We start from the raw sequence: 15,680 nt of genomic DNA, 5'->3' as shown, positions 1-15,680 counted from the left end.
AAGCGTTACTAGGACTAATGGATTTGAAAATACACATAAGAAAATCTACGAGTTGTCTAAGATTTAAAAATTGTTGCAAAACTTTAAAAAAGCTTTGACATTGAAAAAGCTGCAAAAATTTACAATTTCCCATCTAATCGGAACGCTTGGAAGTTAATCAAGTATTTATAGGTTTAAAGTTGACAAGCAGTGCTAAGCCCCCGTCTAAATTACTGAAAAATTGAATCTAATTTCTCCACAGTGAAAATTATTGGCTTGATCTTTAACTTAACAGAGTTGGCAACAATGCATTCAAGTCACAGCTTCATTTGTCACACTTTGTTTGACACCATGAATGTTTTGGTTTTAACAAACTCGAGTTTGGATGTGATGGTGACATGAAGGTCACTGTGCAAGGTGTTAAACTTGACAAATCACTGCAAAATCTTGACATAACGGTACTCTGTATGTTTAGGGGTGAAGCCGTATGCTTGTTCCATGTGTGACATGAAGTTTTTTCAGCGTTACCACCTACAGAGACACAGCCTAACCCATACGGGTATGTGTCTTTGCAACTTAACTGCTTTGCTGATTTTCTTAACCACTGTCTCGAGACTTTACAGCGGGACTGGTTAAGTGCATGCATTCAGTAATTGCAATTAAGAAATTGATGTTAATTTAAACCACTTTAGTGCTAATATTAAATATTGTAGTTGCCCCAATTGGACAAACATCCCATATTTTTTTTTATTAAATGTATTATTTTTTACATTTAAAACAGCTCCTCATGTTTGGCTAGAGAGTGGCCTTGAACTGAGGGGGGAAAATCCATGCTAATACAATAATACTCTATTTAGGGGTGAAGCCATATGCTTGCTCCATGTGCCATATGAGGTTTTTTCAGCGTTGTCACCTTCAACGACACACTCTCACCCACACGGGTACGTGTCAATTTCCTGTACCAAAACATAACTTCTTAAACCTTTACCAAAACCGCATGTATTTATAATTTTGTCAGTTTCGTGAATTTACCTATATATTTTTACTTGGTCAGTATTCTTGATTTTAATTTCCTCCTTGGACTTTTTGGTGTTTGCCAACATAAATACAACCCAAAGTTTGTGAAGGCACTACATTCACAAGGAATGCATCACTCATTTCCCAGCTAATTATAATAGGCTAAGATGTGTAAAGGCTACAATTTCAGGCTTGGGTAGAAGTTTAATTTTTGGTGAAGATTAAGATCGCATACTCTAATATTAGTGCTTTGCGTTTAGGGGTGAAGCCATTTGCTTGCACCATGTGTGATATGAGGTTTTTTCAACGCTACCATCTCCAGAGACACAGCATCACCCATACGGGTATGTCTTGTCTCTTTATATTCGGTCAACCCCAACGCGAGCAAGCTGCTTTTTAAAAAAAAAATTCAGTGTTCGTAAATTATGATCACACAGTTGATCAAATATTCTATATATGTATGTATGTATGTGTATATGTATATATATATATAAAAAGATTTTCCATGCATTTTTTAATCTTGCATATTATCTCTTCATGCATGGGATTTCTAACTAGGATTAGAAATGGGTAGTTTTTCTACTTAATATTTATACTTAAATTGTTTACCTGTGTTCTTTATTAAATGTATGCACAAAAACGTCCTAGAACTGTCTTTAAGTAGAACTGTTTACAGAACTCTGACAGCACAATTTTAAATTCTGCGGTTTATATTATTTATATATAATTTAATATAATTTTACTGTAGGTGTGTATAAAATCTCTCTCTCTCTCTCTCTCTCTCTCGCATATATATATATATATATATATATATATATATATATATATGCATAAGCTGTCCTAATGGTTCTAGAGCAATGTCTCAATTCTAGTTAATAGGGAAGCAATAAGGTTGTTTTCTTTGGTAGGATTAATGAAGAGAATTATGTATTGAATTATTATTATTATTTTTTGCTTATAGTACAGGGATTTAACATAGTTTCCAAAAAGATGTCAGGTATTTAGTGTTAGCGCTTTTTAAAATTTAAAATGTAGCTTTGGAAAAGGATACAAAAAGCTAGGCTTAGTCAGGTTAAATTGTCATACGTTGCTATGTATAAAAAATAAAATTAATGTTAAATTCTGCTTGTAAAAATTTTTTTTTGATAGTTTGAAACTGACCACTACGAGACTATATAAGTGAGCGTGTTTTTTTTCGGCATAGTGAATGCACATGACTAATAACTTGCTCTGTGCATTTAGGGGTGAAGCCTTACGCTTGTTCCATGTGTGACATGCGTTTTTTCCACCGTTACCATCTGCAGAGACACAGCCTCACTCACACGGGTATGTGTCTTTCTACCTTAACCTTAACCTCTTCTATAAACATAAACCATACGCATGCGACCTGAGCACTGTTGCCAACTTCTGGAATTAAAACATTAATAAAACTTCTTGTATGATTTGGATGATGAATTTATAAAAGCTTAATAAAGTTTCTGATTATTGTGCAAATTACTCCTAGATAGTTATACGCCAAATAGATTATACATAGAAAATTGTAGCAGTTTAATACTCAAATACTCTTGTAACAATTCACTAATAAAATGTATCTACAGCCATAGCCAAAAGTTTGAGAATGACAAATATTGATTTTCACAATGTCTGCTGCTTCAGTGTTTGTATATCTTTTTGTCAGATGTTACTATGGTATACTGAAGTATAATTCCCAGCTTTTCAAAAGTGTCAAAGGTTTTTAGTGACAATTATGTTCAGGTTATGCACAGTTAATAAAGGCCTTTGACAATTAGGAAATGCTTGTAATTATACTTCAGTATGCCATAGTATCATCTTACTAAAAGATGCCAAATGTCTAAATGTAAATCCAAAAACACTGAAGCAGCAGACTTTTGGATTTGGAGAAAATTAATATTTGCTTCATACTCAATCTTTTGGCCACAGATGTATATCTATTTAGCCTACTATATTTTTTTACACTTAATAGTATAACTCATGCTCACTCATTCATTGTCTAATCCTGTATACAGGGTTTAACTACGTAGGGAAATATAGTTGTGTATACATATGTAATATAGTTTTAAATGTAGTTTACTACCTATGTATGTTGTTACTTTTATTTGTAGTTATTTCTATATTGTACATGTAATATGAAAATATTTATCTAGTTTCTTTTATAGCCAGCTTATAATTAAATATTTTTATAGTATACTTATATCTACTACACTTCTTATTGTATGCTTTATTTATCCTACTTCCATAACTATACTATTACTACAGACTACAAGATTATTATATTTATTACATTTTTGTAATTATACTTAGTCTATTGATCATTATATAGAAGTATAACACTGTTACTTATTATATAATATAGTTAATACTATCTGTAACCATCTGTGCTTAATTACATCTGAAGCAAGCAAATTTATTACTTGTATTTTAGAATGTTAGAAATTGTTGTCCTTAAGTATTTTTTTTCAACTATGCTATTTGTGCTATATTTATAGTATTTATGTTGTCGACCCATATTCTTTGCTTGTAAATTTTAATTACGATTGAAGTTGGCAACACTGTTATGACACATCAGCATGCTCAAATGAACCTAAATAAACCACACTTTTCTTGCTGTATTTTAGCTTTTTAAGTAAGTTTAAGTATTTTTATGTTTTGAAATGCATAATGCTGATGTTTAGTTTTAACTCAGCTGGGTATACTAATAACCCATTATTTAGCCCACTGTGCACCAGCTGTATTGTTTTTCATGTGGTTAGGCAACCTTTTTAGATTTGAAATGGACAAAACCAGCAATAATCTTACTCACCAAATGATTGTATTTAGTCATGTGCCGAATTATGATTGCTGTTTTTCTTTTTATATAAACATGTACAGTAATTTTCTTTCATTTATTCCAAGGTGTATAGTTTTTTGTCTTTTATACGGTATGGAATAAAGAATTACTAATGTGGTTTATGATAGCTTGCTCTAAAGCAACCCCTTACCTTGTTTTTAAATGTCAAACCTATGGCGAATATTGTTTTCATAATAAGAAATTTTACTAAGCTGGTTAAACTTGTTAGAGCATAGGGCACAACTTTTCAATGAAACCACAATCATTGTAATTTATGCAGTAATATTATTGCAGGTGTTTTGTAGTTTTGTCGGCACATGCCTAAATAGAATACTTTTGTTAAGTGCTTACCATAACCTTAACGGCCACATTTTTTTAATAGTTGGATTTGTTTACTGATTTGTAGCTAAATAACCTTTCTGTTTACCTATTAAACGTTTTAAGTTAGGGTCAACTTGCCAGGCTGCTGATATGGCTAATACAAGGTTTTATTTATTTATTTTTTTGTTTTTTTTTTTGTGCACTTAGGGGTGAAGCCTTATGCTTGTAACATGTGTGACATGCGTTTTTTCCAACGCTACCACCTGCAGAGACACAGCCTGACCCATACGGGTAGGTTTCGTCTCTTTGTCACTTGTGTAAGACAGACATTTAAAAGCAGCACAACAAACTCGAGTTTGTAGCTATAGCAAATTTATATGCCCATGCTAATTTGCCAAATTCAGTTATAGAAAATGTTTATGTTCAACATTTCAGCACGACACACCATAACTATGATGCTATGAACTAAATATTTAACAGTTTTTTGTTGTTATTTGGTGGTATTTTTTTAATAATTCTTGGATTTGGTTGGGAATTACTGTGAAAGTCTGGTACATTTAATTTCATTGTAATTATTTTAATGTATTGGTATTTTAATATACATTTTGCCAGGTACATACTTCTACTTTTAACAAAAGCTTCACTAAACAAAAGTTATCATTAAAATTACTTGAGAATCAAGTTTCTGTATTGTAAAAATATTTGGATTAAAAAGAGGTCATAAATAATACACTTTTCAGCAAAATATTAAAATATTTAAAAGAACAGAAATTTTATATATTTGTTATATATATATATTTTTTCAAAGTTGACAATTGTTTATAACACATTAGGTACATTCAAATAGATAATATTGCATAATTTCAGCAGTTATATTAACATTTATATATTTTTATTGACATCTGTCAATTAATGAGCTTATAAACTTTTGTTAAAACGATTATAACTTTTCACTAAACATATTATTTAAGTTAAAAAGTAATAAAAATACACAAAAACACATCATTGATGTGATATATTTCTTTATTATTAGTATTTTTTGTGCAGCGTGATAAGTTCAACTATGAGCATATAAATTCATATAAAAAATACAAGTTTCTTGGCGAGTTTAGATGCTGTGTACGTAGGCTCGACGTGGTAAATGTAAATGATTGGTGCTCTGTGTATTTAGGGGTGAAGCCGTACGCTTGCTCGATGTGCGACATGAGGTTTTTTCAACGTTACCACCTACAGAGACACAGCCTCACTCATACGGGTATGTGCCTCTCATTGACACGCAAGCAAACTTAGCTTTTATCCATTTTCTGTTTCAGTTTGTGATGTTGTAAAATCTGGAATGACCGGTGTTGTGCTTTTTTTTGTTGCTATGCAACATCATAACAGATTAGTCTGTGGAAGGTGACGTGAGTCACTCTCTTACACACTTCCCTATCTGGAGTTTCGGATATCCTGTAACATGTTGAAAGTTGTTTTAAGGATTCGCTTATTTCTTTGTTTTTGAAGCACTATTATAGGAACATGCTATTAATAGTCATCAAAAGCACTTGCCGTTAATTTTAGTGTGAAATGTGCCCAGGGCTTTAACAGACTTATGAGTAATACTGTTCTTTGTATCAATTTAGGGTAGCTCTTGTTAGATAGCAGTGTCCAAAAACAAACTGATATATCAAGACTTAAGGAATTAATCTTTTTTTTATTATTCCTCCTGGTTTTCTCTTTAATGTGGACAGAAAGTCTTTTGGTCTGATAGACACATTTTCTTTTATACAACAAGTGGTAGCTAATTGAAATTATTACTGAGACTAGCTGGAGTTTTAGTTGGATGCAGCAAGAGCATCACTGACACACCTCCAGGTTGACTTTTCATTTTGTAATGGTTGAGATTGTAGTATCAGCAAAATACCAGACAGGAAATAATAAGACTAGCTTATGTTTAATTTGTGAGCAAGTGTGGTTTGCTGTTGTCATACCATTTAGCAGAATAAAAAATGCTGGTGTAGTAGAGTTAAATGGGATGTCAATAAACTACTAAACCATAACTTAACTAAACGATGTCTCTGTAATCATACTAATGGGATAAAATGTTTTTTTTTTTTTTCTTTTCTTTTTTTTAAATATTTTTTCAGATTCTACCACTTAAATCACTGTAGAGTGTACAGTGCTAAACTAATCACCAGAGCCTGTATAAAATTAGGTATTTCTTAAAAATACACCAAAATAAACACAGTAGTTCTTAGGGTAAGGAGCACTGTTCTATACCAGTTTCAGCAATAGAGTAATCAGGGAAATGAAAATATTGGAGCAGATGAACGCATGTATTTTTCAAGTTGTGTGTACATGTTCACATGAGCCAATCTAAAGTAAAATTTTAAAGAAATTTTAAGGGACAGTTAAGTTAGGTTTGTCTCATTTCTATACCAATCAAATTTAATATAGAATATTGATATATGTAAGCACAATTCTTTACCTGCTGCAGAGTTTAATCATTAGATGCTCTAAACATAATATAAATAAGCAGTTTATCCACAACAGAATATTTTAGATACAAGTTTTCCAAGCAGTCATATAATTTGATGTCATTTAATTTGAGGTTTACTCTAGTACATTTTCTTGCATGTAAAATTAGCATGCATAGATTTATTTCTAAATTTACAGAAGTTTCATAATTTTCCATATGAACACTAGTGTAAACTGTTTGTTTGTATCTTTTTGTATTCAGCTTTGTAAGTCAGGCAAGTCAGGCATCTTAGGAAGGAATAGGGGGGACAAAGCAAGGCCAAATGAATCTGAGGATAGCCAATGTTGTAGTTTGGGTGCATCACAAGCCTCATGCACCTATATATGTGTTTTTCTTATAAATTTAATCTTTAGCTGTGTTTTCATTTTACGGTTATTTCAGAAGAGCTAGCTCAGTGAAGGGCTGGGGTGATCAGTGTGGTGGTGTGTTTCCAATGCTGAGTGTGTCTGAGAACTGGTGCTCTGTGCGTTTAGGGGTGAAGCCGTACGCTTGTTCCATGTGTGACATGAGATTTTTCCAGCGTTACCACTTGGAAAGACACAGCCTTACTCACACGGGTATGTGTTCTTTCCCTATCAGTAAAAACACCTGCTCTCTAGGTGGATAAAGATCAATTCTGCTCATTTCTATCATCTTTGTGAAGTGCATAGTGGCTGTTGGGTGGTTCAGTTTTTTTTTTTTTTTTTTATTGCATACTGTGTAGTGGTGGTGTGTAGAAGAAAAAATTTAATTCTAAATAGAAAAATTGTAATTAAGCACCGCCTGTTTTTTTTTTTTTTTATAAAAATTAAGCTCTAAGTATTTAATCAATAATTAACACAACTAAAATATTATACAAAGATTTCGATAATTTATGTGAATAGTAATATAAATCTACCTTTTATTTACAGATGTATTTATATTGTATATAAATCACTAGTGACAACACATCATGATACCTCGGTGCCAATTTGCTTTGTATTGCATCACGATTCTATAAGCATCAAGATTTTACAAATATCTGATTAAATAGCCCGTTTTCCGGAGAATTTTAAACAAACTTTACAAATATTTTGCTTCTACCACAAGGGGACGCAATTCTGCCTGCCAACTTGGGAATAATTTAGAGCGACACCTGTAGAATTATAAAGTAATTTTTTTCCCTACCTTAAATGCAAAAATATATTAATTACGATTTCTTTTTTTAATGTTTGAATTTTAAAATCAGTGTGCCGGTACATAAATTGCCATAGGAAAAAATTTGCACTACATCACTGAGTCACTTTTCCCCCCTAATTTGTATAAAATTTTATTATTTTGTAGCAATATTCATAAAAATATTAATAACTAATCCTTTCTGAAAAAAATACATCATTTTTAAAATGTAAAATTATTTTACATATATTTTTTCTATCATATTTTTATATTGACCATTTTACAGTTCCATTGAGTTTTACTGATTGATTATTACATTTTGCATTTCCTGAAATGTAAAGTGTAACGGTTGAAAATGATCAGACTGGAATTGTGCTGTTCTCAGTACAGCTCTAAATCTACCACAGTGTGCCTCTTAGGACTTGTTTAATATCAGCATTCACTACAAACTCGAGTTTGTGTCGGGTCATTCTGTGTTTTTGTTCTTTTTGTTAATAAAGGACTTAAATATAATACACAACTATAAATATCTTGGACACTTGTGAGAGCATTATGTGTTTGTTTTTTTTGTTTTAGAATTGTTTCTGTTGAGCAACATTGTCGATGATGCTGACGTTATTAAAATGTGTGTGTGTGTGTGTGTGTGTGTGTGTGTGTGTTCAGGTGAGAAGCCATTTGCATGTGATATGTGTGACATGCGCTTCATCCAGAGATATCACCTGGAGAGACACAAACGGGTACACAGCGGAGAGAAACCGTACCAGTGTGAACGATGCCAACAGGTAATCCAAAGTGCACAGGAATATCAGCTTGATTAAAAAAAAAAAGGCCATTGCACATTACAGTACGTATGTTAAGTTGTATTTTTCACCTCATTGGCTTGTATACACAGTCTCTTTATAACCTAAAACCTGTCAACCTATTTGCCATAGAGTGGTTTAACTTTTAACTTTTTCTGGTTGGAATAAAATTACCCTTTATTACTTCCTGAGGTGGTCTGGTAAAATTAATAAATACATATATTTAAATTACCAGCAGCACACCTCATACTTTAATCTTAAATTCACTAAACAACCCTGTACAAGCCAGCCGAATGTTTATTTGCTAAAGCAGACATCACTAAATGGATCCCGACCGAATGACCGTTCTATCCCTACCCTGGTGCTTTAATGATAAATGAGAATAATTAAAACACCAGTAATCTACAGAATAAAGATTGATTTGAAGATTGTTGTTTGTATTTCATGGAAATATGAAGAAATACAATACAATAGTTACTAAAAGTTGACAAAATACTATAGAAATATTTTAAATTGCATTTTTTGTGGTTTTAAAAGACTTGCAGTGACTGCAGATATAGATCTGAATCCTAAAACAAAACGTGAAATTCTGACCTCGGCTTGAACGGATTTTCTTTCATTTTTATTTAAAAGCCCATGCAAACACTTCCTGCTGAAATCACAGCCCTAGCGTCGTCCTCTGTGATATGGGACCAGGAGAATGCGTTGGTGGAAATTTTGACTTGGAAAGTGGCTATGGTTCTTCTTACACGTGAACACGGAGTAACTTTCTGGTCTCATTATTTTCTTTGTGTTTTCATTCTGGATAGCGATCTTCTGTTTGTATATGTTGCATCGCACGCTCATAAAATCATTACGGTTTATAAGATGCAGTTTTGATCACCATTTTTACACCTATGCTGCAACACATACCATGGGTAATTCTCAACACGCACGAAAGCACACACGCCACACGCAGTCAGATTTACATATCATTTAAGTTAAAGTGATATGGTATTAACCTTTTTACTGATTAATGAGGTATGGTTTTGGATACTTTATACTTTCTAAGCTATTCAGTCAGAGACATAAAACTTATTACTGAATGTTTGTTAGTCATGAGTACAGTTGCAAGAAAAGGTGTGTGAACCCTTTGGGAGTACGTGGAGTTTTGCATAAATTGGTAATAAATTGCTTAAAATAATACTACAAACACACATTACACATTATACTACGCAATGTAAACATTCACTGGTTATGTTCAATAAAAACATAATGTTTGTGTAGTATTATTTTAAGCAGAATGTTTTTCTATTGTTGTGACTTACATAAAGATCAGAGCACATTTTATGATCAATTCATGCAAAACTCCACATAATACCAAAGGGTTAACATACTTTTTCTTGCAAATTTATATATGCAATATAAGTAAAAGGAGATATTGTCCGTACATTGGTTGGAACTCGCTCTTTCAATTATATCTATTTTATACAATAAAGGACCCAAAACCAGTCTCAGAAAAAACTCTATGTCCGGAAACTCTGTCCATCCAACTGATTTTGTCACTGCTCTGTCCAGGCAGAATTTCATTAAAATTTGCCAGTCCTTTGGTATTTGTCTGACATTAGTTGCCTGCACTGTAAATGAAATCAAAATAAGACTTATTTATTATTTTAAAAAGATTTATTCTTTCTACGAGAAGTTTAAAACCAGTTTGTCTCATATGTTCTGAAACTGTGGTGCTAATAAAAAGCAGGCATGTAAAACACCACTACGAGATAAAACATGGGTCATTAGAGCAAATGTATTCACAGCAGTCAGTGTAAAATAGCCAATCTGAGAGCACATTATGCGTCAAAATAAAAATGTTAAGTGAAAGTGATGTTATGGTCAGTCATATGACCGATTTCTTTACTTAAAACAGGGAGTGTATTTGGCTGACTAGCAAAGAAGTACAACTTAGCATAAACAAGACGTAAGAAAAAAAAATTTTATCTCTTTATATTTAATAAGTACAATTGGATAAAATAGAAACTAATAAAAATTAATTACAGAAAGAAAAGCAGACATGTACAATGTACATGTAACTCAAACAGCTTTATTAGAACAGCTTTAATGCGTCTTCAGCTCTTAACTATTACTACAAACAGTCATTGGGTACTAACATTAGGATAATATACAATAAACGCTTGATAATTAAGTGATTAAACAGTAAATCTTTACACGAAGAAAAAGTAATTCCTAAATCACAGATTCGGCAAAAAAATAACTTGTTGAATAAACTTAATTAAATCATGGAAAGAATTTACACGTGGTCTTTAATGGCTTTCTTTCAGCATTAAGCAATTTTGTTGGCCAGACTTAATGTTCTTAGGTTCAGTCAAATTAATTTTATTAGGTTCATGTAACTTATTTACTACAGCTGCGTCCAACATAATTTAATACTGTTAAGCATATTTTAAGGTTCGTCCAACATAAATGAATAGCGTTGGTACAACAAATTTTTCTGTTGTAAATTAAGTTGATCCAACTCAAGTAAATTTCAAGCCCTGGTCAACAGAATTCTGGAAGGAAGGAAGCATAAGACAAACGAGATAAAACAGATTTTTATGTTATAGTTAATAAAAACTGTTTTACACCAGCAGCAACTTACAAATGAGGTCTCAATTTAAGAAGATATATAAAACACCACAAAAAAAGTATTAATCATAGAAGAAAAATTAAACACCAACAGAAACGTTTTGTACTTTATAACTGTACGTTATGACTTTTAAATATGACTGTTAGATACGGTTGGTCAGGGAACTCTTGAAGTCAGATGCAGACAGAACACTTTTTAGTCACAAACTGCTGTGAAAGATATAGAGATAGATATTCCATTTAAATTCATAATACTTAATTTAGCAAATGAACAATATTTATACTTTGTTCCTCTCGCTTCACAACTCATGAGAACAGACCGAATCCAGAACCGAACCGCAGATTAAGCATGCGCATATAACCGTCGGTATTTTAAGTGTGATTAAAAATATAATAAACCAAATACCTCAATATATATATATATAGTTTAATAGCTGAAATAGCTTAAACCAAAATAACGTGACTAAACATCGCTAGACAGGAGGTGACATTTATGTTCAGTATTTTGTTTCTATTTAGAAAGATGGGAATTAATTTCTGCTTACCTTTTCCACACGCCCGCCAAACGTTTGTCTTCTCAACAAACTGTTCTCTTCTCGCAATGTCTTCTCGAGATGTTTGCTTTGATATTTCCAGTTTTCATAGTAACAAGATCTCCTTGTTTTATCTCAACATGATTGAATATAATACATGTTAAGTTGAATTTCATGCAAATACATTATAATTTATTCATGTTCATCTTGGAAACATGAAATTATGTACAAAACACATTTACATTTTAGTACATGTACTTCCTTTTTTTGAGTGTAGTTTTTAATCTATTAATCCTAATACAACTCTACTACTAACAGAAATATAGACTTTTTTTTATTTTTTATTTTTTTTTATTTCTCAAACTAAACCATGACGAATGTAACACACAAACACACTTTGGTCTTCTTCCCCCCTCTACAGAACTTCTCAAGAACAGATCGGTTGCTCAGACACCGCCGGCTGTGCCAGGGAAGGGCTGTGGCAAAAGTGGAGGCCACGGCCTGCTGTGAGCCTCGCCCATTTTCTCAAGACCCACTCCCGGCCCCACCTCCAGCTCCGCCCAACACCTGGAGTCGACTGGCAGTCTGACATTCCATCACACCAACCAGCACGAAAACGGGGGGAAAGAACCACGAGCACAGTCCTGGCGCTTTGCCTGCTGCCACACTCTGCAGTGGAGGGAAGATATAAATAAATAAAAACAAGATTGACGTAACAAGGAGAACGATGAACGAAATGCTTCTTTACCTTATTTGTTTTATCAGTCATTTTAAAAGAGGGGGGACCTGTTGTGGATTTTTTTTTTCAATGTTTAAACAGTTTATTTACTTTTTTTTTTTTTTAACAAAGTTTCAGACATTTTGTTGGCTCGATGGTTAATCACAATGAATTGCATTCGCCGAAACTACCTACAGTTTTAGCTTGTCGCAACCCGTCACAGATTGACATTTTGTGAAATGTGAGCTGCATTTCGTCTTCAGCTTAGTGTTTAGAATTTTTTTTTTTTTTTGTTTGTTTTTACAGTTTTCAGATTTCAAATTTATATTGTTTTTCCTCTCCGCTTTAGCAGCTCACACTTCACACTCACATCAGCGCTGTGTGCATATGTAAATAACTGCGTTAAACGAGTTTTACCATAACACTCCTCTCCACATATACTGTCATATAACTGTTCAGTGTGTTACCCATTAGCTAGCGATAAAATCTAAATGTTTGATGGTCAGATATTCTTTGCCAATCAGAGTACTAACGCAAGGGAGTGTTTTTATGAGCAGTGCTGCACTTCTTCCGATCATCAGATCACTGGTTTGACAATTCAGAATAAATTTCAACCTGTACACATTTCAGTGGTGCAACAAATAATAATAATTTTGTCATTATAGACAGCAGATTTTTTGGATTTGTGTTGCTACTTAAATGGAGTTTGGTAGCAGTGGGATTGTCAATTCCCTGGACATCAATCATTTTTAGCCTTCAGAAATGCCAATTCTCACAACCCTGATGGAGTTAAGTTGGTAACGCTGTTGACATGATGATGACGACGACCCAACACCCCTGATGTCCATTCCAGTTCTGCGTTTTCTAGTGCTAAAGGAATACTAATGTTAAGCTCACATCCAGATGTTCTGGGTTAAAGCAGAGACAGGGCTCCATGTGAGGCGCAGAGTCCCTGTCAAGACTTCTAACTCCTAATCGCTTTGTTCTAATGGACACATTCTCTCCGTATGAAATCTACACATTTAAAGACTTCACATCTTTCATGTCCAAGTTTGTGTTCTTGAATTACCTTGTTTAACGGATATTTTGCTAAAAGCTTTCTTACCGTTATAACACAGTGACTTTGTAAGACTACACAACCCATTGTGCATCTCTTCACAGCCTGATCACCTTCAGCAGGAAATGAAGAGAACGAGTGCATGGGAGAGAAGGTTGTTTCCGGGAAGTTTTGTGAAGCAGAAAGACTGAACTGCTTTTACTCAGAAGTTATTTACAGCTCTGTATCATGCTTTAAATGCAATTTGTACTTTTGTTTATGGTTAGGTTTTGTCCTGTTTTGTGTATGTGGTGTTTGAAATTAACACACTGATAACACACTGTCCTTCTGACAAGATCTGGCAACCTGGTGCCCACTGAGAACGGGTCAGGAGCAAGGCTTGTCGGTGTTTGATAAAAAAAAAAATTAATTCTCCCCCAAAGAAATAATATGGAAAGTGTTTACTACAGTCAACGTGACAATTTTAAGATTGCTCTTAAAATACTAGAGAGAGAGAAAAAAAAACGCTAAAAATCCTCAATTAGAAGAATGCTGTTAAATATCATGTCACCGATTGTCAGCACATTCCTCATAACGACTCAAGCCACTTGTTTTTCTCACTGATTATATTTCATTTATGTTTCATGTTATAAAATATATAAACTGATGGACTACAACCGTTTTAGTTCTGTAGCAACATGCTATGTATTTCTTTTTTTATTTCTTATATAAATTTAAAACACTGGAGTGAAAAAAATAACTAGACGTTTTTTTTTTTTTTTTTTTTTTTTTTTCTTTTTTTTCCTCTGGTATTAAACCTAGCGTGTAGTTGTTTAGACAAAGCCGTCTCTTGGGAGCCAAGCGCTTTCCTCATGCTGCCTCCGTAACCTTCATGTAGGGATTTAAAAAAGAAAAACTTTAGAGAAATTTCCAGCCCGGTGTTTTAGTGAACTCTGTTTAGAAATGTTAGAAAAGAAGGAAACTGCACCAGTCATAGCTAACGGTAGTTCTGCTCTCTTGCATGTCCTGGCAGTTTTCACTGTTTAAAAAAACAAAAACAAAAAAAAAACACTTTATATTGGTTTTTGTTCGAAAGACATGTATCGATGATAAGTGTAAAATGAATCCAGACCACCTCGTGATCCGACTTTGTTGTGTGCAGTGAGAAGAGGGGCTTTCATTACACCAAAATAAAATCTCTCAAAGAAAACTGTGTATTCGTGTGTACGCACACCCAAAATATTTTATATACTCTATTTTACATACCAACACATTGCATTTCTAAAACAAAGCTAAGAAATAACCATATTTTTACTTTGTTAGTGTGGATTTAATAGTAAGTTCTTTAAGCTTAATCACAGTTGTCTTACAAACAGGTACTTTAGGTGTACCAGGGCCCTTGGATAGGCTCCAGGCATCCAGCCCCCCCCCCCCCCCCTTTGCCTCGTTACCCTGTACAGGATAACCACTTTAGACGAATAGTGAGATCTTTTTAGAGCCTGTGTACAATTTCCCATGATTGTATTACAGTTTGAAATGTGTTTAAAACAGTGGAAACAAAACGGAAGCTAAAAGTTACATAAAAACTCATTTTAACATTGTCTTACAGAATGATATTCAGTGCTCTATAAGTCTTTGGCCCATGCTTAGCAATGCCGTAAAGATGCCTTTAAAATGTTCTAATTACACTTTATACATTTTTTTAATTAATTGTATAAATAAGAGTAAACAAAGTCAGCATTTTTTGTGAAAAATCATTAGCACATTCAGGTTTCAGATTCCAGCACAGCCTTTTCTATGTCTTTAATCTCAAAAACACTTTGTTGCAGAGAAATGCGTTCTTTACAGATATACATTTTTTCTGACACAAATGTTGACTCAGTATGAACTCACCTTCTATTAAAAAAGAATACAGTGTAAAGTCAAACAACTAAATATATATGCTGTAAATATACTACGAATTTTTCACTAAAGATTCTAAGAAGATATGTACAAAACTATATAAATTAAGAACATATTAAACCAATGTAGCATTCATAATGAGAGAAAGAGAGCTGTATTAAGCCCAAAGGCAAAATTTTACAAACAAGATGTGATATAATATCACAGGGCTAGGAATAAAAATTAAAATCACTATAAAAAAAATAAAAGAAGAAA

General features: G+C 33.1%; 1 protein-coding gene across 16 annotated transcripts in view; it reads left to right on the top strand.

Moving 5' to 3' along the window:
* The window catches only part of znf740a (zinc finger protein 740a), a 30,117-nt gene extending 15,384 nt beyond the window's left edge, over nt 1–14,733 (top strand). For 3 of the 16 annotated variants that reach the window (XM_053483543.1, XM_053483539.1, XM_053483537.1), the window contains 9 exons: nt 455–538; nt 837–920; nt 1,257–1,340; nt 2,239–2,322; nt 4,373–4,456; nt 5,337–5,420; nt 7,157–7,240; nt 8,481–8,599; nt 12,191–14,733. In XM_053483543.1, the coding sequence (XP_053339518.1) occupies nt 455–538; nt 837–920; nt 1,257–1,340; nt 2,239–2,322; nt 4,373–4,456; nt 5,337–5,420; nt 7,157–7,240; nt 8,481–8,599; nt 12,191–12,358 (875 nt within the window). In that variant the 3' untranslated portion in view covers nt 12,359–14,733. The remainder of the gene's footprint in view (nt 1–454; nt 539–836; nt 921–1,256; nt 1,341–2,238; nt 2,323–4,372; nt 4,457–5,336; nt 5,421–7,156; nt 7,241–8,480; nt 8,600–12,190) is intronic. The other 13 variants (XM_053483553.1, XM_053483548.1, XM_053483549.1 and 10 more) reach the window with 11 other exon arrangements.
* The last annotated feature ends 947 nt before the right edge of the window (nt 14,734–15,680 follow it).

The sequence above is a fragment of the Clarias gariepinus genome, chromosome 23, assembly GCF_024256425.1.
Source record: "Clarias gariepinus isolate MV-2021 ecotype Netherlands chromosome 23, CGAR_prim_01v2, whole genome shotgun sequence".
Classification (NCBI taxonomy): Eukaryota; Metazoa; Chordata; class Actinopteri; order Siluriformes; family Clariidae; genus Clarias; species Clarias gariepinus.
The sequence above is the reverse complement of the archived record's forward strand: the minus strand, read 5'-3'. Positions and strand labels throughout refer to the sequence as shown.